This window comes from Tursiops truncatus, chromosome 7, assembly GCF_011762595.2.
Source record: "Tursiops truncatus isolate mTurTru1 chromosome 7, mTurTru1.mat.Y, whole genome shotgun sequence".
Classification (NCBI taxonomy): domain Eukaryota; kingdom Metazoa; phylum Chordata; class Mammalia; order Artiodactyla; family Delphinidae; genus Tursiops; species Tursiops truncatus.
Genome location: NC_047040.1, coordinates 34781095 through 34805818, shown reverse-complemented (window position 1 = coordinate 34805818; position 24724 = coordinate 34781095). Strand labels below are relative to the sequence as shown.

The 24724-nt window shown below is 40.0% G+C and overlaps 2 protein-coding genes across 8 annotated transcripts in view; both read left to right on the top strand.

Annotated features, from left to right (window-relative positions):
- SGO2 (shugoshin 2) overlaps positions 1–13145 on the top strand; it is a 47352-nt gene extending 34207 nt beyond the window's left edge. For 2 of the 3 annotated variants that reach the window (XM_019939180.3, XM_019939181.2), the window contains 3 exons: positions 1153–4341; positions 5798–5948; positions 11332–13145. In XM_019939180.3, the coding sequence (XP_019794739.2) occupies positions 1153–4341; positions 5798–5948; positions 11332–11347 (3356 nt within the window). In that variant the 3' untranslated portion in view covers positions 11348–13145. Of the gene's footprint in view, positions 1–1152; positions 4342–5797; positions 5949–10692; positions 11007–11331 lie in introns of those variants that run through there. The other variant, XM_033859909.2, reaches the window with a different exon arrangement.
- A 2567-nt stretch (positions 13146–15712) lies between these two features.
- The window catches only part of AOX1 (aldehyde oxidase 1), a 70343-nt gene continuing 61331 nt past the window's right edge, over positions 15713–24724 (top strand). The window contains exons 1-3 of one of the 5 annotated variants that reach the window (XM_073807417.1): positions 15724–16426; positions 16618–17754; positions 22529–22586. In XM_073807417.1, coding sequence (XP_073663518.1) covers positions 17752–17754; positions 22529–22586 — 61 coding nt within the window. In that variant the 5' untranslated portion in view covers positions 15724–16426; positions 16618–17751. Of the gene's footprint in view, positions 16427–16617; positions 17755–22528; positions 22587–24724 lie in introns of all 5 variants that reach the window. The other 4 variants (XM_073807421.1, XM_073807418.1, XM_019939179.3 and 1 more) reach the window with 4 other exon arrangements.

Below are 24724 nucleotides of genomic sequence, written 5' to 3'. Positions count from 1 at the left end.
TACTACTCTGGAAACAGTATTTAGAAGTGAGCTGGCCTAAAGAGCTTTTCTTGGTATCTTAGCTTATGAATTGAAAGACATGATATATTATTTAGTTATATCTTCTCTTTTTCAGAGATATAAAAATTGAGGTTCTAGATACGTGTAGTGACTTTTTCAAGATCATAACCAATTGGTGATAAAGCAAGAACTTGAGCCTAGGTGATGGTTGAGCAAGAAAAAATGATGACACTTAAATTTTAATTATGTGGTATTTTAAAATAATAATCCTGTGGTGTAGTCTGGTTTATATATTTGACATAGAATTTCAGATTGGGATATGGAACCATAACTATATTGAATTTGGAGTTTGAATTATTTTTCGTTTCTAAAAGGTATATGACTGTGTGTATATAATTTTTATAAACTTTAGCTACTTGCTGATAACATTTTGATAGTAATCCTTATCAGAGTTATCACTGTTACTTGGGTTCATTTCCCAGATTCCTCTCACTTAGAAACATATGTTAATGTTAATGGCTCTGTTGTTGGCTATTCTCCACTCTACTGCTGAGGCCAAGGCAGAGTGAATTCCCAGTATATATTTTCTGTAGATAGAAATGTAAAATGTGACTTATGACTACTCCATTCATTTCTACTTTATTTATTTGTTAAATATTTTTTTATTTTTGGCTGTGTCGGGCCTTAGTTGTGGCATGCGGGATCTTCATTGCAACATGTGGGATCCTCTGCTGTGGCACGCGGGCTTCTCTCTAGTTGTGGCACACAGGCTCCAGAGCACGTGGGCTGTGTAGTTGTGGCATGTGGGCTCTGTAGTTGGCAGCACGTGGGCTCTCTAGTTGTGGCCCACTTGCTCAGTAGTTGCAGCGCACGGGGTTAGTTGCTCCATGGCATGTGGGATCTTAGTTCTCTGACCAGGGGTTGAACTCTCATCCCCTGCATTGAAAGGCAGATTCTTAACCACTGGACCACCAGGGAAGTCCCCTACTTTATTTTTTATCAGCATAGATTCTTCATAATATTAGTATCTGAACAGAACACATTGTCAGAAATCCTTTCTCTGAAACAGTTTGATTCCTAATCTCATTTGTTTAAAATAATAAATTCCTTGTTACTACTTATTTCTGAATTTTGTTTCCCTTTATTTTATAGAAAGCCATTCCCACTCAGACCAAAGTTCCAGGAGTTCTCTAATGAGTGAGATGAAAAATGCCCAGTCAATGAGCCACAGAAAGAAGTCATCTCCTAGTAATGTGACTAAAAGGAAAAAACGTGTATCATCTTGGGAATCAAATAATCCTGCAGACACTCCCTGTGTAACAGATTTGGATCAACAACAGATTTCAAGTCCAATATTAAATTGGAATAATGAAATAAAAGATTGTACTAACGAAGCAAATATTAAAATGCAAAGAAACATAATGTGCCTTCCTGCCTCATCTGAGTCTGCAAGTGAACCTACTGCAGAGGGCCTGAATCCAGTTCAGGGTAATGATGACTTTCAATTGCAAAAAACTGTGTATGATGGTGACATGGATTTAACTGCTAGTGAAGTAAGCAAAATTGTTACAGTTTCAACAGGCATTAAAAATAAAAGAGATAATAAAAAACCAAATGATTGTGGAATAAAAACTTTCAGAAAAGTGAAAGATCCAAGCTCTGAAAAAAAAAGAGAAAGATCAAAGAGACAATTTAAAAATAGTTCAGATGTGAATATTGAGGACAAGATCAAAAATGGACTGGAAAGAAGATCTGTTGTCCTGGATGGCAAAGAGGATTCAGAAGAACCAAATTTTATTTTCAGTACTGAACAGCTGACTCAGTTGAACATGCCGAAGAAAATAACCCTTCACAATGGCTTTGATCAGGATGACAGACCAAGTACACAGTATAACAAAAAGAGGAAAATAATTCATGTAACAGATGATCAAGAGGAAATATACTCTTTCTCCCAAAATTCAGATAAAGTCGAGCAGGACAGTAAATTTGATATGGGTCCTAGTTCTCTAGCTTATAAGAAAAGTAAAACTTCTAGACAGACATTTGTGATTCATACGTTAGAAAAAGATAACTTATTCCCAAACCAAAAGGTTAAAGAAACCACCTCTGAAAACCTAGGAGTCACAAGTGAATTTCAAACAGTTTATCTTTCCAGCAAAGATAATGGAAAGTTATGTGATTATGAGACCCAAAATATGTTAGATTTGAAAAAGCATGTCACTGATAGGCAACCTACTCAGCAAAATGAACCAAAAATAAATAAGAAGCTTAGGCAGAAAATAAATCGGAAGACAGAAATAATTTCTGAAATGAACCTAATACTTGGGGATAATGCCAAAGATGTGCAAGGCCCAGAAAAAGGTAACTTTTCCTTTCAAACCCAAGAGGATAAAGAAATCATCTCTGGAAACCTAGAAGTTTCAAATGACTTTCAAAAATCTGGTGTTTCCACTAGCAATAATGGAAACCTGTGTGATTGTGAGACCCAGAATGTATTGGGTCTGCAAAAGCAGATCACCGACGTGTACCCTGTTCAGCAGAATGAATCAAAAATTAATAAGAATCTTAGGCAGAAAGTAAATCGGAAGACAGAAATAATTTCCGAAGTGAATCTTTTAGATAATAACAGAAGTGGGTATTGCCCAGAAAAGGGTAACTCTTTCTTCCTAACCCAGGATAAAGAAGTTATCTCTGAAAACCTAGAAGGCACAAATGCGTTTCAAACATCTGCTCTTGCTTCCAAAGATAGTAGAAACCTATATGATTATGACACTCAAAATGTTTTGGGGATGAAAAAGCATGTTTATGATATACAACCTGCTTGTCAAAATGAATCAAAAATAGATAAGAAGCTTAGGCAAAAGGTATGTCGGAAGACAGAAATCATTTCTGATACCAACCAAATATATAAGAATCATGACAAAGGAATGCATGACCCAGAAAAAGGTAACTTATTTTCTCTAACCCAGAAAGATAAAGAAATTATCCCTGAAAACCTAGAAGATGCAAATGAGTTTCAGATAGCTGATCCTTCCCTCAGAGGTAATAGGAATCCATGTGATTATGAGACTCAAAACCTTTTAGGTGTGAAAAAGCATGCTACTGATACTGGGAAGCAAAATGAATCAAAAATAAATGAGAGTCTCAGGCAGAAAGTAAGTCGGAAGACAGCAATAATTTTGGAAATGAACCAAAAAAATGAATTTAACGACAAAGGTATACATGACACAGTAAAAGGTGCCTTCTTTTCCCTAACCCCAAAGGATAAAGAAACCATTTCTGAAAACCTAGAAGTCACAAATGAATTTCAAACGATTTATCTTCCCACCAAAAATAATAGAAATTTATATAAGACCCAGAATATGTTGGATTTGAAAAAGCATGTCACTGATAAGCAACCCGCTCAGCAGAATGAATCAAAAATAAATAAGCTTAGGCAGAAAGTAAGTCGGAAGACAGAAAGAATTTCTGAAATGTACCGGATATATGAGGATAATGATAAAGATGTGCATGGCCAAGAAAGCTATACAAAAGATCTTAATTTTAAAATAAATAAATCTAAACAAAGACTTGAAGGCCAAGGTATTAGTGGATACTGTATGGAAATCAACAGTAATGAAAAAGAAAATTGTGGTCAAATTTCAAATCCTTACAAACCAGTTAAAAAGCATGGGGAAGAATCATCAGGCAAGGCAAAGAACATTTTGGCAAAAGGTAACAACAAACCTATTTTGCACTTAACAGGTTCTTCACAGACGTCTGTCTCCTTAGAACTAGGTTTAAAACACACTACTGATGAGACAGATTCTGACCCTGGAAACCAAATGGAACTACATAAGAATCCAAAGCAAAGCACTACAATGCTGAATAAAAAGAGAGATATCCCCTTCATGGAAGTGACAAAGGAAGGAGAGTGCCAGGTCAAAAAAATAAATAAAATGACATCCAAATCAAAGAAAAGGAAGACCTTCGTAGATCCTTCTCCAGATAGTCATGAACTAATGGAGATAATATCTGACACCATTCAGGGAATATCAGTTGAATCTGAATATGCTGTTAAGGAAAAAAAATTGGAAAATGAGGAAATTGTCAAAATTAAGCCAGACTTTCACACAAAAATGTTGAAATCTTTATCTCAGATATGTTCACCTAACAGACAAGATTCTTCCTTTAACAGTGTTCCTGAGGGTTCAAAACCTTTGAGTATTTCTTCTAGTAAAAATCTGAAAGAAAATTTTGCTCTGGAGAGCTCACCCGTCTTTCAAATAAGTGATGATGTGCATGAGAAGATGAAAAAGATGAATTTTAAAGTCAACCAAAGAACACAAAGATCAGAAATAGGTATGTCCATACCTGAAGTGATCAAGTTTCAAAATTCTATATAGTTTTTCATTTAACCAGTAAAGCCTTTCCTGTTATAACATTTTTATGGAATGTTAAAACAATGTATAATTGTGTAGCCCGATCTGTAGAAGCAATATGGAGGAATTTAAAGAAAGTTTAATACTTTGAGAAGATAACAGTGAGAGTGGCTTGGACATTTATACACTAAAAAATGTATTTGGCCTTTAGCACAAAGTTGTCTGATAATGACATTAGGCAGATAATTTCATTTTTCATAGTTTTGAAGGAAATTGGCTGCTTTAAATGTATATAATAATGAATTGCCCTGGTTTGATTTTACCAAAGACAATTGCAAATTTCTTAAGGTTGGGACTCTCTCCAATAGCATATATTTAATATGATCAAAACTTATTCTAGGTATTTTAGAAGATTAAAAAATAATACCAACTCCCTTTCCTCAGAGTACATGTATGGAAAAGTAACAGGTACAGTGTTTAAATATGGCAAATGCTTTAATAAAACCACACATGTTAAGGGATATAATGACGGGGAATAATTTTGGCTAGAGGAATCTGCAGAGGCATCATCAAATAGATAGCATTTTAAGCCCTAAAGCATAGGTAGGATTTTTACCTTTAGTGTTTATTTCTTATTTTCCCCAGTTATTAAAATAATACTCACTCATTGCAGAAAATTGAAAGTAGAGAATCAGAAAATAGTAGAAAAAACAATCACCCAGAAGAACTGCAGTCAACATTTTGGCATATGCATGCAGGCTTGAATCTATGCATTTTAAAATATATACTTGAAATCATTCTATATATAACATTACTTACCTCACTTTTTCCCCTTAACATTGACATTCTTTTGTTATTAGCAATTTTGCAACATTAGACATTCCCATATCAATTAAAGTTTTCTACTGGGAGCCTAACATTTCAATGTACGTATGTAGAACACTAGGATTTTTATGGATAAGACTTCATGTAAAGGGAATACTGACGCAAAAGAAGTGCCAAGGTCTAGAGTTGCAGGACATTTTAGAGACTGGTGAGCCGTCTTTCATCTCTGTTCCTCATGGTGCCTTTCATAGCGTGAGCAGTCGATGACAAATGTTGAATGAATGTGCAGTAATTTGCATGATTCGGTGACTAGAGTTGAATTCATGAAGAATTTCTGTCAGCCTAAATGTGATTTCAGAATAAAAATATTGCAGGCTACTACTTTGCTAGTTTGTCTTAAATGGTAGGTCTCTTTTCCTCTCATTATTGCTAGAAAAAAACTGATTTACAGATAATTTCAGTGCTACTTTTGTAAAACTTAAAGTTATAACTTGATTATTAAGTTTAAAAATTTGCTACCAATAATTTACAAACCAGTAAATATCCTATGTGTAGTTCCATATCTCTATATATACTGTTAAAAATATTTTTGAAAACAATACTCCTTTCAGGTATTAGAATGCTACAGGACTTGACAAATACCAGTTTTGTTTCAAATAACACTGCTAAATCTGAAAACAAGTTAGAAGATCTATCTTCGGAGCTGTCAAGCCGAAGAAGAAGGTGTACTCCTCTCTCTTTAAAAGAGCCAAGTCTCAAAGGGTGAGTATTCAATGACATAAAAGCGATTTCAGTGCAGTACTGTAAAATACGTGCTTTCAAAAAGATTCCTGCCTGAATTAGTATTTGAACACTTCTGAGTATCAGTGAAGCATGTATTGTTGACATGTAACAACCACAGTATGATCTGGGTAAGATTTGAAGAAGTGTCTTCTTTTATTCTTTGAACAGGCTTAAAAGGTTTTTTTTGTTGCCTATAATTTGCAAACCTCATTATTTGTTACCCCCATTTATTGATTCAGAGTGTTTATATGTCCTTTGGCCTCAAAGAATAATAGTCCTTTTTCTTTTTCTTTTAAACCTCAAACATATACCCCCAAAGAGGGAATAGTACTCCCCCCACCATTTATCCATCCCTCAACTTTGAGAGTTACCAATATTTTGCCATATTTACTTCCACTATCTGTTTTTTGTTGTTGTATCTTTAAAGCAAATCCCTAATATTGAGTCATTTAATTCCTAAAACACTTCTGTATATATCTCTAGAATATAAAAACTTAACAAAACTGGACAACAATGATCACAACTAACAAAATTATCAATAATTCCTCACTGTCATCTAATAGCAAATCCCAATTCACATTTCCTTGATTATCTCAAAAAATGTCCAAATGCCTTTTACACATGTTTTATTCAGAATCTTATTTTTCCAAGGATAAATGAAGTTGCTATTTCAGATAACCTGATCATATTTGAGATGGTATTTCCAAAAGGATAGAGAGAAATATCCTCAAATTTTCTCTTTGCATTTGTTTCAGTGTTTGCTTCTATAAAATTAAAAACATTGATCGTTTTTGACAGGTATTTTAAAACAATAACCAGCAGGTGGCAGCAATGCAAGAGAGGGTGCAAGAGAAGCCAGTTAACCAAGGGCTTTTTTAAAAAACAGCTTTATTGAACTATAGTTCACATTGTCGTATGTTTCACTCATTTAAATGGTACAATTCAGTGGGTTTTAGTAGATTCACAGATACGCACACCATCACCACAGTCAATTTAAGAACGTTTCTTCATTTCAAAAAGAAACCCCATGCTCTTTAGCTGTCACTCCTGTATCTCCTAGCCCTAGACAACCAACCGATCACCTACTTTCTGTCTCTATAGACATCCTCTTCAGACATTTCATATGAATGAAATCATATAATATGTGGTCTTTGTGACTGGCTTCTTTCACTTAGCATAATGTTTTCAAGGTTCATCCCTGTTGTAGCATGAATGAGTAGTATTTCATTCCTTTTTATGACTAAATAAAATATTCTATTGTATATATACACCACATTTTATTTATCCGTTTGTCTTTTGATGATCATTTAGTTGTTTCCACCTTTTGGCTATTATAAATAATGCTCCTATAAACATTTGTGAGTTTTTTTGTGTACATATGTTTTCATTTCTCTTGGGTATTTGCCTAGTCGTGGAACTGCTGAGTCATATGTTAGCTATGTTTAATCGTTTGAGGAACTGCTAGACAGTTTTCCAAAGCTGCCGTACCATCTTATAGTCCCACCAACAGTGGGACTCCGTTGGGTCCTGATTTCTCTATATCCTCACCAGCACACTTGTTATTATTTGACTTTTTGATGCTTCTAGCCATACTAGTGAGTGTGAAGTGGTATCTTATTATGGTTTTGGTTTTCAGTTCCCTAATGACTAATGATGTTGAGCATCTTTTCATGTGCTTATTGGCCATTTTTATATCTTCTTTGGAGAAATGTCTATTCAGATCCTTTGCCCTTTTTTCAGTTGGGTTATCTTTTTCCTATTGAGTTGTGAGTTAAACTTTTTATTTTGAACTAATTTTATACTTACCAAAAAGTTGTAAAAATAGTAAGAGGTTTCTCATATGTTCCTTACCCAGCTTTTCCCAATTCTAACATCTTACATACCTATACTACAATTATCAAAGCTAGAAAATTAGCAGTGGTACAATACAAGATCTGGGCACTAGGTATTCTCACTGCTTATGTTGTGTTGTATTATCTGTTGTTGCATAACAATATTATCATAAACCTGGTGGCTTAAAACAACACACATTTATTTTCTTTTGGTTTCTGTGGACCAGGAATCTGCACTTAGTTAGCTAAGTTGGGTACTCTGCTTAGTGTCTCACAAACCTGTAATCACAGTGTCATCCAGGCTGATTCTCGTCCGGAGGCTCTCCTGGGGGAAAATCCGCCTCCAAGGTCACACAGATTGTTGGCAGAATTCATTTCCTTGTGGTTATAGGACAGAGAGCCCCAGCTTTTTTGCTGTTGGCTGGAGGCTATCCTCAGCTCCTAGAGACCACCATTAGCTCCTTGCCCCATGGGCCTCCCAACATGGCCACTTACTTCAAAACCAGAGAGAGTCTCTAGAGCAAATCCTCTGGCAAGATGGAGTGCTATAAAATGAAACATATACTCAAAAGGGAGACACCCCATCACTGTTGCCATTTCTGTTGGTCAGATGCAAGTCACAACTCCTGTCCATACTCAAGGAAAGGGTATTATACAAGGGCATGAACACCAGTAGGCAGGGATCGTGGCGGGGTCCTCCACAGAGTCTCTCTACCACAGGGACAATTGATATTAGGCCCCATCAGCAGACAGAGCTAGGAAATGTATGTATTATACTAATCCATGAATATGCATACTTTTATATTTATCTATCTGTGTGTATAGTGAAAACCTTGAGTTTAGACTGATACCTCTGATTCCTGTTCAACATCACAGGGTTCATTTTAGCTTTGCTTATTTGTAATTTCTTTCTCTATTGGTAAGTAGCTTGGCTCTCATTATCTATAACATATTTATTTATTTATTTGTTTGTTCAATTCTAGCATACACATAAAGTAGTTTCAGAATTGCTGACCCATATCCCTATGAGAAACATACTAACTAGATCATAACATTTAGGTACAGTTCTTTTTGTCTTAGGTTAGTTCTTTTCTTACCACCCACCTTCAACATAATTATGTTATTCATTTGTTATTGTTTGTATTCCATTTTCTTCTCCCACATCTTGGTAGGTTTAGTCATTTACTTTTGGAGTATGTGAGTCATTTCTTGGGTTGTACAAGTCAAAGCTATACAAAGTGGTATATGCAGAGAAGTGTCAACTACTTTCATTCCTGCTACCCCATTCCCTTTACCCCTCCTTTCTATCCTATTTTCACCACCTCCTGTGGATAATCAGTTCCTTTAGTTTCTGGTTTATTGCCCCTGTGTTTCTTTTGCACAAATGAGCAGATATATGTATATCACCCTTTTTCTTACATAAAGGTAGCATACTTAACTACTTTTTTGGGCTTTGCTGCTTATCATTTAACAGTATGTTCTGGAAATCACTCCATATCAATTTGTAGAGACTTTTCTCATTCCTTTTTACTGCTGAATAATACTTAATTAATTCTTTTAAAAGAGCTACCTATTCGAAACTAAATATAGCAAAATGCTGTAATGAAATAGTATTCTATTTTAGTTTAGATCTTCTGGGCATGCAGATTATCTGGTAATCAGTTTAGTTGGCAAAATTTTTTTTTTTGTGATTCGCGGGCCTCTCACTGTTGTGGCCTCTCCCATTGTGGAGCACAGGCTCCAGACGCGCAGGCTCAGTGGCCATGGCTCATGGGCCCAGCTGCTCCGCAGCATGTGGGATCTTCCCGGACCGGGGCACGAACCCATGTCCCCTGCATCGGCAGGCGGACTCTCAACCACTGCGCCACCAGGGAAGCCCAGCTGGCAAAATTTTTAAAAGCAAATATCACAATGTACATTAGTATAAATACTAAGAGTAATAACAATCCAGCTGCTGTTTTTTTCCTTTTGGATTGGGAATGGCATGCAGCAGGTACATCACAGCTTTTGATAGGCCCCCACTGAGGATAAATCCTGATGGAAACTGCTTACAGTATATTATGGAGTGGTCATCATAGGCATTGAGAGTAGGAGCAGCAGGAGTTACCAGGAAGGTAATACAAGTATATTTTTTAAAGTCTTTATCTCTTAAGTCCCAAAGTACTGAATATAACAAAAGGGGACATTTTAAATAGTAAAAGCCCTAATCTACAAAGAGTATGTAATAGTTATGATATTTATGTACCAAATAGCAGAACAACTACTTTTATGAAGCAAAAACTACAGGAGATACATGGAAACAGATAGGAACACACTAATAAGTTTTAATATACTCAGTATAAAACAAATAAAGTGGGCAAAAAATAAGTAAGGAGATGGAAAGTCTAAACAACATAATGAATAGGGTAAATCTTATGTATACATATCAAACTCCACACTCTGATAAGAGAGAATACATATTCCTCTCAAGTGTTCATGGCACAATTACAAAAGCATATCCACACCATGCTATGAAAAACATATACCATGACTGAGTAAGGTTTATTCCAGGAATGCAAGGTTGGTTCAGTATTAGAAAACCTATCCTCATATACCATATTAATAAACCTAAGAAACTAAAGCATATGATTCTTTCATAGATGCTGAAAAAAGCCTTTGACGAAATTCAACAGTCACTCATGATTAAAACACTCGATAGACATTGAGGGATACTTTCTTATAATGATAAATTGTATATACATACCTTAATCCTAAAGGCAGTATCTTGTTTAATGAGGAGACAATGGAGGTATTTCCATTTAAATTAGGAACAAGGCAAGAATGCCCACTGTTTCTGCTACTATTCAACAAGGGATTGATGAACTCAATTCAAAATGGTGGTTTTTTCTCAGGAGATGAGAGAACTGTGATCTCGTCTCACAAAAAGGAGCACACTGGAAAGGGGCACACTGGAGGCTTGTGAGGTGTGGTAAGAGTTTATTTTTTAACCTGGGTGTAGGTGTATCAGCATTTATTTGAGTTTTTAAATTGTACATTTTGGGCATCCCTGGTGGGCAGTGGTTGAGAGTCCGCCTGCCGATGCAGGGGACATGAGTTCGTGCCCCGGTCCGGGAAGATCCCACATGCCGCGGAGCGGCTGGGCCTGTGAGCCATGGCCACTGAGCCTGCACGTCCGGAGCCTGTGCTCTGCAACCAGAGAGGCCACAACGGTGAGAGGCCCGCATACCAAAAAAAAAAAAAAAAATTGTACATTTTTATATATTCTTATATGTATGCTAAAGTTCATTAATAAAAAGGAAATATATAGTAAATCATGAAATGTGTAAAATCTATGTTGATTAATTTCTCTTAAACCTTATTTATAATTCCCATTATCATAGAGTATTTTAAATATATGACGAAGCTTTGTGGTTTGAGGAAACTGCTTTCTACTGGTATGATGCAGCAATTTTCCTCTCCATACTTTGCAGCAAAAGCATTAGCTTTAGGTTGTTATTATTGTTAATCTTCCTTTTTTTCCTACTTTGCAGGAAGATGAGAAGATGAGTGAATTTATACATTCTGGTTTTTCTGAATTCTCAAACCATAACAAGTCAAAACAAGGGTATACCTAAGATCAAGAAGATGAAACGTATGACAAAAAGTTTTGGGGTTTTTTTTCTTTTTCATTTTCTGCCTTTTCATGGAGTGTTTATTCTTATGTATAGATAATATGCATAAAATAGCTATTTTGTAATACTAACCTTTTAAAATTATTATGGTCATCCTATAACATCTTCCTGCTCATTTAAGCTCCTTTCAACCAAACAACCTTTAAGTAAACAATAGCTATTAGCCTTTTAACCAAATAAAATGTATTATCAATACTTTTGTATTGGTTACCTTGTTGTACACCAAGCTATCTTGTTTTGTTTTGTTTTTAAAACCATTCAGTAAATGTGAACACCTGTAAGATTTTAAAAGTCACCTTCTGCCCTGGCCAGTTGTCTTTCACCCTTCGTTCTTCAACTTTCAAGATTACTTCTTCAATTGCAGCTTCTGTATTACTTCCATTATATGTAATCTGATGAGGGGTTGGCTGAGGGGTTAACCTCTCAGGCTCTTTTGAATTTGGTTTTTATAACTTTAAGTAGTAAATCCTATTCCTATCTGAGATTAATGAACATAGCTTACTGTATTCAGATGACTAGTCAAATTCTATTCTGCCTATATGGAAAAGTTTTCTTAGACAATATCCGACAACGAAAAGGGTGGGCCCAGAAATCTGCATTTTTAACAAACACTGCAGATAATTCTGGGGCAGATTGTCCTAGGACCAAACTTTGAGAAACTGCTGTAGGACTACAGAGTCCCACAGAACTTACTCATTATCAACAGTGTTGGCTGAATGGAGGCTAGAGGCTTTATTAAAGGAACAGTTTACACAGTGGTTAAGAGCTTGGCATCCTGACAGTCTGTTCCTTTCCTGTACTCCTATTACTTTAAGGCTTCAGACCTCCTAGAGTCATTCTCTGGTATTATGTTTCCTATTGTTTAGTTCTATTTTTTTCTCTTTTCCATGAGGTTTGTCTTTTCTTTTTTTCTGTTCCCATGCACATTATTTTTCATTGTATGTATCACACTTATAAACCTTTTCTTTTATTGTTGGCGGAACTTGGTCACAGCAAGAAACAAATTTCCTATTCCCATATTATAAAGACATTTACCCATGGTTCCATTTTGTTTTTACATTTAAATTTCTGATTCATATGGATTTTGTTTCATGGTGTGAGATAGGAATGCAATTTTGACCTTTTTCCAAATGATTCCCCATTAATTAAAAAGTCTGTGTTTTCCACTACTGATTTGAAGTGCCGCCTTTTTCAATGTTGTATTTCCATGTACACTTACATTTATTTCTCAATTTTCTGTTCCCTTTACTTGTCTGTGTTTCTTTTGATGCCCCACTACCATCCTCTTTAAATTATAGAGACTTTGTGGGAGTTTCAAAGTTTCCCTCATGGATGTTTTCCACATTTCTTGATGCCTAGGCATTCTCTCTTTTTTCCTGGTAATATAAATGGGAAATAAACTCTGTTATTGTTGCAGTATTTTCTAGATCTATCTCCTGAAAACCAAGCTATCTTTACTCCCTTTTTCTCCCCAATTCTTAATGCCTCTTGTTGCTTTCTCTTGTCTAATTGCATGGCTGCTACCTTATGTTAAATGTTAAATAGCAGTGACAATAGTGGGTATCCTTGTCTTGTTCATGATTTTCATGGGAATGCCTCTGGTTTTATCCCATTAAGTAAGATGCTGTGGTTCTGTATGTTATAATCACATTAAACTATTGATTATTATTTTATTGAGTGCTTTTTAAAAAAATTATGAATGAATGTTGTTTTGTCAAGTGACTTTTGGCGCTGATGGAGACTATTAGTTAGGGTCCAGCCAAGAGATAAAAACCACAGATATACTGGGCTTCCCTGGTGGCGCAGTGGTTGAGAGTCCGCCTGCCGATGCAGGGGACGCGGGTTCGTGCCCCGGTCCGGGAAGATCCCACATGCCGCGGAGTGGCTGGGCCCGTGAGCCATGGCCGCTGAGCCTGCGTGTCCGGAGCCTGTGCTCCGCAACGGGAGAGGCCACAGCAGTGGGGGGCCCGCGTACCACAAAAAAAACCCCACAGATATAAATTGTTAACCATATTCTAGAGAACTGAACAAGAACTGAAAAGGCAAAAGGGACTAGGGGAGTATCATAGAGGAAGTAACTATGGGAAGCACCCACCATCTCTGAGGCTGAGGGAACACAGAGAAAAGGATGGAAGTATTGAAACTTAAAGACTTAGAGGAAGACTTTCAGGAAGACTTTAAAGGCTTAGAGGACTCTAGGGGGAGGGTGTGCAACTGGTTGGTGCTGTTTCCCTGAAGGGCTACACAAGACTGGTCCGATAATGTGGAAAAGCCGCGAATTGGAGCCAGCTGTGGCTGCTGAAGTCAGTTGTTCCCGCCGCGTGAACCACTCTGTGGTGACCCTGACAGGAACAGGAAGCAAACAGGAACAGCAAATGTCCCTCTCCTCCATCCTTCCAGTTCCCCTCTATCACCTATCGCCAGAGACTGGAAGGGAACCTGGCAAAGGAGAAATGTGGTTTGTCAAGGCTTAGCCTTAAAGTGGAGTAGAGAAGTGTGGATTTGAAGTCAAAACATAATAGCTTAATATGAATCAGCACAAAAGAGATATATGATTATACTCCTTTGATATATTCACATAGTGAACTATATTCATTAATTTGTTGATCCTGAAACAAATTCTTGCTCTTGTGGAATAAACCCCACTTTTTAATGTGTGCCAGCTCTTGTCTCAACTCTAAGCCCATCTCTCTATACTTTGCCGTGTGATGCCAGAACTCTGCAAATCACGTTTCTTCTTTGCTAGCTGACTTTGAAGCTTCTGTCAATAGGGGACGATAGAAGGAAAGTCATGTGAAATCTGAGTGCCCACTGACCCCCGGAAGCCCTTTTCCTACATCCTGAGGTATTAACAGCAGCTGAGCAGTGCCCTCCCCTCAGAGGTCTCCTCTTAAGTTTCCAAGTTCTAATAATCCCAGCCTCTTCCTTTTTTCCCCGGGGAGGTTCCTGTTCATTGCTGGAGGGAATGCAAAATGATACAACATTTATAGAAAAGGTTTTGACAATATCTAGCAAAATTATTCAATACATATGCATATAAAATCATTTGACGCAGCAATCCCACTTTTAGGAAACTATACCAAAAATTCTCTTGAAAAGAATACAAAAATTTCACTATGGTATGGTTTGTAATAACAACAACAAAAAAGGAACAACATAAGTAGCAATAGGGAGCAGCTAACTTGAAAAACAAGTGAAAATGAAAACTATCAAGATGGTGACAAACACAGAGATAACTGACCTTAGAAAAAGAATTTTAAATATGTATCTTTATTAGGGTATACTCTAAGAATAAAAGAACTGTAAAAAAATCTTAAACTTTTATTCACTAACCTTATTGTGGCCATAGTATTGATGTGGTTGTTTTGAAATCGATCTAAGGACAAGATAAAGCAATTATGTTGAAGTTTTAGAACCAAGATTTTTGGCATAAGCGAAAAGAGATACAATTGTAAAACCCAAGATGGTTAAAAAAAATTGAACCTGAATTAAATCAAGGCTTTAGATCCGTAAGCAGGGTACAAGAAGTCAGTAGCATGGAGGAACAAAGAACACCAGGGAGAAGCAACCAGTCACATTCAAAATGTGGTTCATTCTATAGGACAACTGACCTAAGTTTCTTCTTCAAAGCGTTGATAGCTTTAGAAAGGAGGAGTGGATGAGGAGACTATTCTAGATTTTAAAAGACTGAAGAGACAACAAGGACGTACATCAAGTAGAAACCAAATGTAAAAAGACATTTTTTTAAGACACTGGGAAATTTGAAGATATTAAAATACTCATTTTGTTATATTTGATAATGGCATTTTCCTTTGTAAGAACAAAAATTTTAATGTATACTGAAGTATTTAGGGGTAAAATAATGTGCTTGACATTGGCTTTAAAATACTCCAGAAGAGACATGGGAGTGTGGCAAAATCTTGCGAATTTTTAAAGCTCAGTGAGTCAGGTGTATGGGGATGCTAGTTGTACTCTTTTATACAAATTTTAGAAATTTTCACAATAACGTATACATTTACATAAATGAGATGGCAAATGTTCTAGGTATGTTAAGAGAAGTCTGGAAAAGAGTGTGAGTCCATTTGAGCTTTTAAAAGGTGTTATAGTGCAGATTTCAAAAATGTAAAAATAGACCCAGAAAGTTAACAGTGGTAAGTTCTAAGTTGTGGACACAGGTGACTTTTCTTTTTATGCTTTTCAGTATTTTCCAAGTTTTATTTTTAAAAAGTTTTTCAAGATGTTTTACATCACTATTGACACTCATCAGATAAACTTTATAGTGATTTACTGGATAAACTGAATAACGATAAAACTTAAAAAAGATAGTTTATATCAAGGTAGCTCTTGATACAAAAAACTGGAATAATTGTTTGTAAAACTGTGAGGTAAAGTTGTAAAACCATCCATTGTCCTTAAGTTTCTTTCCTGCAAAGCTGGAATGAATGTGATTGTTTATCAACTGTTAAAAGCACAGGATGAGGCAGGCGTGGTGGCAGGAAAGGTACAAAAAAAACCCCTACTGTTCCCGGACTTCAAATCTAGCTGGAAAGCCATTAAAATACGTACTAATATAAGAGACAGTAGAGTCACAGGACCCGCCCTACCTGCTAAGAGGCGGGGGAGTGGGGCGCAGACGCCCACCGCCGCAGGCGAGGGAACGAGGGTCTCAGCCAATGGTCTCAGGCCGGAGGGGGCGCGGCGGTGACGTCCTGATATCCGGGGGGAGAGCTTCCCTGGCCGGGCGCTCACTGCACTTTGGATTTTAATTGGGACTTTATCCCTCGGCGGTGGCTGGACTTTAGGCCTCTGCAGCCCGGTCTGCGTCGTCGTGTCGGGTCCCAGGTGCCGGCGACTCTTCCTCGGGATCCTCGGACCGCGGGCCTGCGCGGTGGGACCGCGGGACGCCACCATGGACGGGACGACCGAGCTGCTCTTCTACGTGAACGGACGCAAGGTGAGCGCGCCCCGGGGCTGCCCGGCCGGTGCCGCCGGGCCTCCCCGGTGCTGGAGCGCTGCTCACGCGCCGGGCCCTCGGCTGCACGCGGGTTTGCCTGCGCGTCGGGGCACGGAAAGGATGCGTCTTAAGGGACTGCCTGGATCTTTGGGTTCCGCCTTCCTCATGTTCCTTTTTCCTCTCTTTCCAAGACGCACAGTAGCAACCGCACCCCACCCCATAAACAGGAAGAGAAATGACTGTCCTTATTCGGCAGAGTCAGCGCTCCCAAATCTTCCCTCCGTCAAACCCACCCCCAAACGGGAACGTCTTTCATTAGGCTTCAGCTCTTGGGTGTGTTTGGATGAGCAGAGAGCGGTTTGGAGTCAGGACAGGACCACAGAGATGAATTCATTGAGATCTCTCACTCCCATCGTTTCCAAAGTCACAGCTAGTTCCTGGCAGCACTGAGCCGACACCCTCCTCTGGGGACTCGAAGGTCCTTAGTGGGTCCACTGCTGGCGCGGCAGCTGCCCTCTCAGAAGCCGTGCTGGCTCTGCAGATCCTCTGGGGCAGTTCCAGCGATTGTCCGATGTTTGGAGGCAGCAAAGTGTCCGGGGAATCCTTTAAAACACTCCCACGGACGTGACCATAGATTGCTCACTCTTCATGTTGTCCCAGCATATTGCCGCCACTTTGCAAGGGGGAAACTGAGGCAGGAGTGTTAAAGGGCTTCCTTAAGAGCAGACAAAGGAGCAAGGGCCGTGATAGCGGCCTTTCCACACGCCGGCGCCTTCAGAGCCGCCCTGTGATCCCTTGGGCCGGGATAGGCCGACTTTCCCTGACTGGCACAGGGACTCACCAGAAAGCTAAGGAAGGTCAAGCGTCAGGGCCTCTCACTTGTGAAGCCTCTTCTAAAGCCCTGAGCCTAATTTCAAATTTGGATTTTGTATTATTTTTCTTAAAGAGGATTCCCTCCCCCAAACTGTGCAAGTTCTAGGCTCTATAAAACCTTCCTCTGTTCCTGCTGCCTGGATTCCACCCTGGGTAAGATGAGCTTGTTTTTCCTGAACTGTGTTGGGGGCCGTTAGGACCCCCTCACAGGACTGCTATGAGCGTGAACCATGATAAGGGCGAGGATGGCAGATGGGAGTTGGGTTTGAAGTGATCACGTGATGTCATTTTTTTTTCTTTTGCATAACTGAATGGTATAGTAGACACAGCTCTGGCCTTTATATTTGGACAAACAAGTATTCATTTCCAGCTCCAGTTCTTATGGAGACAACCTAACCTAGCCTCAGTTCCTCTGTTAAAGAGAGATAATACTGCCTACTTCACAAAGAGTGATGGTGAGTTTTTAATCCGTTTATTTAAGGGCCTGCTATATGCCAGTGTTCCAGTGCCCTCAGGGGACACAACAGAGCACAGAAATGACCAAGTCCCTGTCTGCACGGAGTTTATGTTGTGCTGGGGAGACAGACGACAAGCATATAAATAAATAGAAATGTATCAAGCCAGGCAGTGATAAATGCCAGGATAAAAAATAAAGCAGAGTGAGGGGCCAGAGAGTGGCGAGAGCTGGTTCTTCAGGCGGGATAGATGTTTAAGACTTTCTGAGAGGCTGACATTTGAGTGGTGGCCAGTATGAAGTGAGGAACAGACGTCTGAGGGAAAAGCATTCCAGACCGAGGGAGCGGAGGTGCAAAGATCCTCAGACACGAGGATTTCTTCGTGCTCGGGGGGTTAGCAAGGAGGCCGGTGGGGCTGGAGATGTGGCCAGGGGCTTTGGAGGAGATGGTAAGGGTTTTGGTTAAAGGAGGAAACAGGTGTTTGAGTCTAGCTTCTTCTCCCCCTCCTCCCTCCCCTGCTCCCAAACAAACTGTAGTGGAACTTTTAACAGAATGGCTAATAATAGTTTGTGCTCTGTTGATTTTTTTTTTTTTTTTTGCGGTACACGGGCCTCTCACTGTTGTTGCCTCTCCTGTTGCGGAGCACAGGCTCCGGACGCGCAGGCTCAGCAGCCATGGCTCACGGGCCCAGCCGCTTCGCGGCATGTGCGATCTTCCCAGACCGGGGCACGAACCCGCATCCCCTGCATCGGCAGGCGGACTCTCAACCACTGCGCCACCAGGGAAGCTCGTGCTCTGTTGATTTTTAAAAATAGATAAGCTGGTTCTTATCTATGGGCTTGTTTTATCTATGAGCCAAAAGTCCTGTGATCATTTGGAAAGTGCAGGCTAGAAATATTGATTTAGTTTTTGCAATTACCCTGTTAAAAGAAATTATGTCACCCCTTCCCTTTCCTGCCCCTCCCTTCCAAATTCTGTTAGGTGTGTGCTTCAATCCCAGCAAGCAAGCCTGATTGCCACATGGATAGAATTAGAATAAAGTCTCTGGTTCAGAGGGCGAGTGGATGTCGAGAAAAGTGAGAGAAGAAAGCCACCAGAAGAGGGGGTCTTGAAGTCAAACATAACCTCTGGGATTAAAATCCTGCCCTTGAAAGGAAGCTTTGAAGCCAGTTAGGAGACTCTGGGTGATGTGATTGGCCTCCAGTCTGGGTTTTTTGCAGAATCCCCCCAAGTCACCAAAAGGTGTCGTTGGGTAGGGGCTGAGGCCATGCAGGTTGGTCAGAGATCGGGCTGCAGAGAGATTTCTGAAATCTTACTCGCTTCACCAGCAGCCTCCAAAGCAGGTGACTCAGTTAACATGGAGTTTGCGGGAGGCAGAGCCCAGGAATAAATTACATCCTAGATGCCACTCTCAACACATCTCAGGAACCGTAGCAACTCGTTTTATGAAGCAGTGAGGTGTAGAGATCAAAGGTGTGGGCTTTGGAAATGGTTAGGCGTGGATTTGAGTCCTGTGCTGTCTGCTCTAACGCTCAGCAGCTCTGGGGCCTTGAGCAAGTGTCCTCATTGGTTGTCCCCTCAGGCCTCTTTCCGTCTTTCTCTCCTCACCATGTCCCACAATACACACCTCTTCTGTCTTCTTCCTCTCAGCTTTCCTTGTTTTCTGTTCTTTTACCCCTTTCTCTCTCCTCCTGATCTCTTTCTCTTTCTTCTTTCTGCCTCTGTCTTGTATCCGGCAAGGCCCCCTTCATGCACTAGTCACAAGCCCTGCACAGAGGAAAGTGATTTGTCAACCTTGTGCAATGTGAACTTATCTCCCAAAGGGCCAGTGGAAATACAGAGGGACACATGCCACCCTTGCAACATGCAAGGCTTTACTGAGACAAAATATGCAATGACCCTGAGCTGAGAGCTGGCATCATTTCTCCCAACCAGAGTCAGTGAGAATAACTCTGTTCCTCATTCCCTCCCTCCCTCCCCACCCCCTGCCAGCTACCATCTGAGTCCTGACCTCCCTGTTTCACTCCAAGACCTGCCGGGACAGGGTACGTGCCAGATCCCTGCCCCACTTCCCTCCTCCCAATGTGCCATCCACCAAATCGAGAAAAGTAAACACATTTCAAGCCAGGGGCACTTTGAGCCAAAGTCCGATCTCTTGAGACATCTCCGGGAACAAATACCGAAGCAAGCCAGGCCTGCTCTTCCATTAATTCCTTATGAAATACAAATATCTCTCAAGCCTAAAGTGCTCTTTATTACCCAGATCCTGTCTCTCCATTAAAATTGGGCTTCTGAGGATTCATCATCATATGTATGAATTAGAATTAGTTTCCCCTGCAAATGGCACAAATTCAAAACTAAGTTAGTTCAAAAAAGATATAATTCATGTTTACTTTTACATAAAGGATACTGTATCTGGGGATAGACATTGCAGAGCTGGTCTAGAAGCTTCTTGGTGTCATCTGAGACCCAAGCTTCTTTTCTTTTTTTCCCCCTGTTGCCGTTAATGTGTTGCCTTATGGTCTAAAATGGTTGCTGGCATTCTAGCCACGTCATCTTTATTACAGGCAGCAGGAAGGAAGAAATGGAGAAAGCATGCTGAGATAGACAATCAGTAGTTTCTGCCACCATTACTGGTTCTTCTGTTTTTCTTTCTTTTCTTCTGTTCATAAGTCCCAGCCTGTGAGAAACCATCCCTCCTTTCTTAGTGTTCTCATAGCAAATTGTACATATCAAGTTATTCATTTAGATTAATTAACATTTATTATGTCCCTGTCATATATCCCCAGCACCTAGTTCAGTGTTTGACATAAAGAATAATGGAAGGTGGTTTCTCTCAGGATCAAGAGAGGCTTATACATAAACAACTAATCATGCTGCAGAGTAACACGTTCTGTGAAAGATGGGTAGATGTTGACCATGGGAGCACAGAGGAGAACTGTTTCTTGGAGCAGAGAGTGGGAAGCATATATTAAATGGCAGCAAATCCCACAGGAGAGAACACTTGAGCAGGGCTTTGAGTGGCATACAAACTTCTGCTAAGTAGAGAAAAGAGGGAGGACTTTCAGGACAGAGGGAATCCTATAAGCAAACGTAGTTAAGGGTAAGTCCCTGCACTGCTGGGACCAGCCAGTTCTCCCATGTGACCAGAGTTCAAGATGCATGGGTTGAATGACAAATGATGGGAAGTTTCTCAAAGAGGCCTTGTAGGCTATGCTAAGGAGTTTGAATTTCTTCTTGTGTTCCAGGAGCTCTTGAGTAGAAATTCACCTAAGACCCGCTCAGTGTATTCATTAAAGATGCACATTTTCTGGTTCCCTCTCCCAGAAATCCTGATTCGATAGGGGTTTCATTTTAACAAGCACCCTGAGTGATTCAGGAATTCCCAGCAGAGCAGTTTGGCATCCAGGAGCCAGTGTTGGATTTAGGCAGATACAGGACATGATCAGACTTGGATTTTAGAGAGGTTGCTCCAGTGGTGGTATAGAGGGGGACATTGCAGGTGCCCGGAATGGAGGCAGGAGACCTGTTAGGCAGCTGTTATCGTTGTTCAGGCTGGAGGTAATAAGGGTGGATTTCAGGGAGTGACAGTAGAAGTGATGGGTATTTAGAGAATCGTTTTGGAAGTTTAAATGGCAGGACTTGGTGATGCTGACTGTGGTGGATTGAAGGAAAGAAAATGTCGCGGATAGCGCAGTTTTTTAAGCTTAGGTGACCTAGCAGATGGTAAGGCTATTAAACAAGTTAGGGAAAAGAAAGGAAGAAGTAAGTTTGGGAAATAAAGAGTTCCATTTGAGGACCAATTTAATTAGGGATGCCTGGGGATATCCCAGTTTTCCTTGTATTCTAGTATGTACACACACACATAATCACTTGTCTGTTACCATATTGCACATTCCTCTAGGGCACAGATCTGACCTTGGTAATTGGCACGTGCCTCACTTTGCCCGGCCTATGGCCACTTAGAATTGAGGGTGAGGAAGCACGTGTCCCCTCGTCACCTACTTTCCGGAAGGGAAAATTAGTATAACATGGTGAAGGATGATTTCTAGTTCTGAAATTGTGAAGCAAATCATGCTTCTATTTGTGAAGGTAGAAGAAATCCAAATTTGTCATCAAAAAAGAGAAAACACGATCACTTTGGAAAACATAACCAATCGTGACATTTCAGTCATGCCATCCACTGGGTGCTGCTGTCCTAACTGCCATGCTGCCAGGCTGCCCACACAAACTTACTTCTTAAGTGTGTCTTTGCTTGCACATCTTTGTATCATCCTTGGTCTCTTAGATTTGGGAGCCATGGTTGGTTGTGATCTCTTTCTGGAAACTGTAATTCTTTGAACATGGTGAACAAATAAGTCTTTAAAAAAAAACTATATCAATTTCTCAGAGACTATTCTAGTCCAGGAGACCTCCCCCACCTCTCTCTTTCTCTTCCTCCCGCTCCTATATTCAGTTCTACTGTTATCTTTACCCTCACTTGCTTCAGACTTTCTAGGAGAAGTTGGACAGGAGTCAGTAATGTTTTGTTAGTAGAAACAACCACCGCCTTAGAGAACAGTGATAATTCAGGACCAAGGACAGTGGCAGAGTAGTGGCCGGGGCTCAAGATGTAGACTTCACACTTCAGAGAGGTGATTTGTATATCACAGGTGTTCCGTAAACATTAAATCAAGTTTAGAATATGAGTAGAAGAGTGCATGTTCATGAAATCACCGATATAAACATTCTAGTTCTCTCAGCTTTGTGAGTTAAACTCTTTCTTTTGGTACAGGTGATAGAAAAAAATGTCGATCCTGAAACAATGCTGTTACCATATCTGAGGAAGAAGCGTATCCTTTGCTTTGAGTGTGCATATGTGTGTATGTGTGTATATCCCTGATATCCTCATCAAGTGTTATTTGAAATATCTTTTTAGAGCCACAATGAGTCATATTCCCTACTGGGGTTTTATGTTCATCTTTAAGAAAGTCCTAGATTGGAGTTTTGTAGGCAGTGAACAATTGTGCTTATCAGAGAACCAAGTTCTTTCTAATCTCTGTTTCGGCATTAAATATATTGAATATAATGGAGAAGCTAACAATGGGAATTAAAACAATGGGTGCTAAAATGGCTTAATTAAACATCCTTTAGAATTGAGTCACAATATTGATATTCTACCTTCAAGGACTAATCATCATGCCCATTAGAAAAAGAGAGCACAGGAACTTCCCTGGTGGTCCAGTGGTTAAGAATGCACCTTCCAATGCAGGGGTCACGGTTTGATCCCTGGTCGGGGAACTAAGATCTCACGTGCGGCGGGGCAACTAAGCCCGCAAGCCACAGCTACCGAGCATGCAAGCCACAACTAGAGAGAGAAGACCACGCACTGCAGTGAAGAGCCTGCGCACCGCAATGAAAGATCCCGCATGCTGCAACTAAGACCTGACACAGCCAAAAATAAAAAATAAATAAATAAACAAGTAATAAAAGTTATTTTAAAAAAGAAAAAGAGCACAGAAATCTCCTGAAATGAAAGTGAAAGAACAATAGAGACATTAAACCTGAAAATGTTACCTTGGAAAAACTTTCTCAATAAAAGTCATCTAAGGAATGGATTCTTACCCTGCTACGCATGAACTCCAGTGGGTTCCAGAGGTCTGTGGACCCCACTACATTATATGCAAACTTGTGTGACAATGGGAATTTGTACATTTTTCCCCCAGAGAGAGTGAAATTCCCAAAAGAGCACACAACTCAGAAAATATCAATAGCTATCTTCTGAAAGTCATTCAAGGATTTATTATTATTATTATTCTATTAATTTTATTTATTTTTGGCTGCATTGGGTCTTCATTGTTGTGCACGGGCTTTCTCTAGTTGTGGCGAGCAGGGGCTACTCTTTGTTGAGGTGCACAGTCTTCTCATGCTGCAGTGGCTTCTCTTGTTGCGAAGCACGGGCTCTAGGCGCACGGGCTTCAGTAGCTGCAGCACGCGGGCTCAGTAGTTGTGGCACACGGGCTTAGTTGCTCCGCAGCATGTGGGATCTTCCCAGACCAGGGATCCAACCCATGTTCCCTGCATTGGCAGGTGGATTCTTAACCACTGTGCCACCAGGGAAGTCCTCAAGGTTTTTGGACATAAAAGTAATTAATACTAATTTCCTGGTTATCCATGGTACCAGTGTGATATTTAAGATTTGGTTCACTTGTGAGTGACAGAAAATCCCAATAGCAGTAAACAAGATAGTTTCTTTCTCATTGTGTTATTTCAGGTTCTCTGGGAAGCACACACTAAAAAATGAGATTAAATATTCAAGGGATTTATTAGGAAAAATGCCCGAGTGAAATAGGGAGGCAGCCATAGAAGACTGAGACCTGTACGGAAGGGAGGGAGAGAAGGCTGAGTTGAAGGGTCTCAGACTGCTGTGCAGTCTAAGGCACGTTCATCAAAGCCACTGAGAATGGTTGACAAGGACTCCCACACCTCTGCATAGCACTGAGCCATTGGTGGGAAGCACCCCATGCGAGGCATGGCCTTGATGCAAAGTGGGGTGATGGATATCAAAGTGCAGCAGTTGGCTCTTTGGTCAGTTACCCTCTGTGTTGAAGGAAGTCTCTGAGGCACATTCTCATGGTTGTCATACTCACATAAAGGAATCCCAAAGGTAGGTAGATCCAGGCTAGCAAAGCATTGTCACAACATTATCAGGAACCAAGCTCTTTCTGTCTTGCTGCTTCACCCTCCTCAGCAAGAAGCTTTCTCCTCATGGTCAGAGATAACTCACCGAGGTCCATCCATCATATCTGAATTCCAGCAAATAGGAAGAAGTAAGGGATGAAGGAGGGGCACCCCTCTCCCTCTGAGGACATTTCCCTCCTGGACGTCAAAAACAGCCTTTATGCTTACATCCCATTGGCCAACATTGTTAATGACCCCACCAAGCATCAGAGGAGGCTGTGAAAATGTATTTTTTTAATTCTGGGCAACC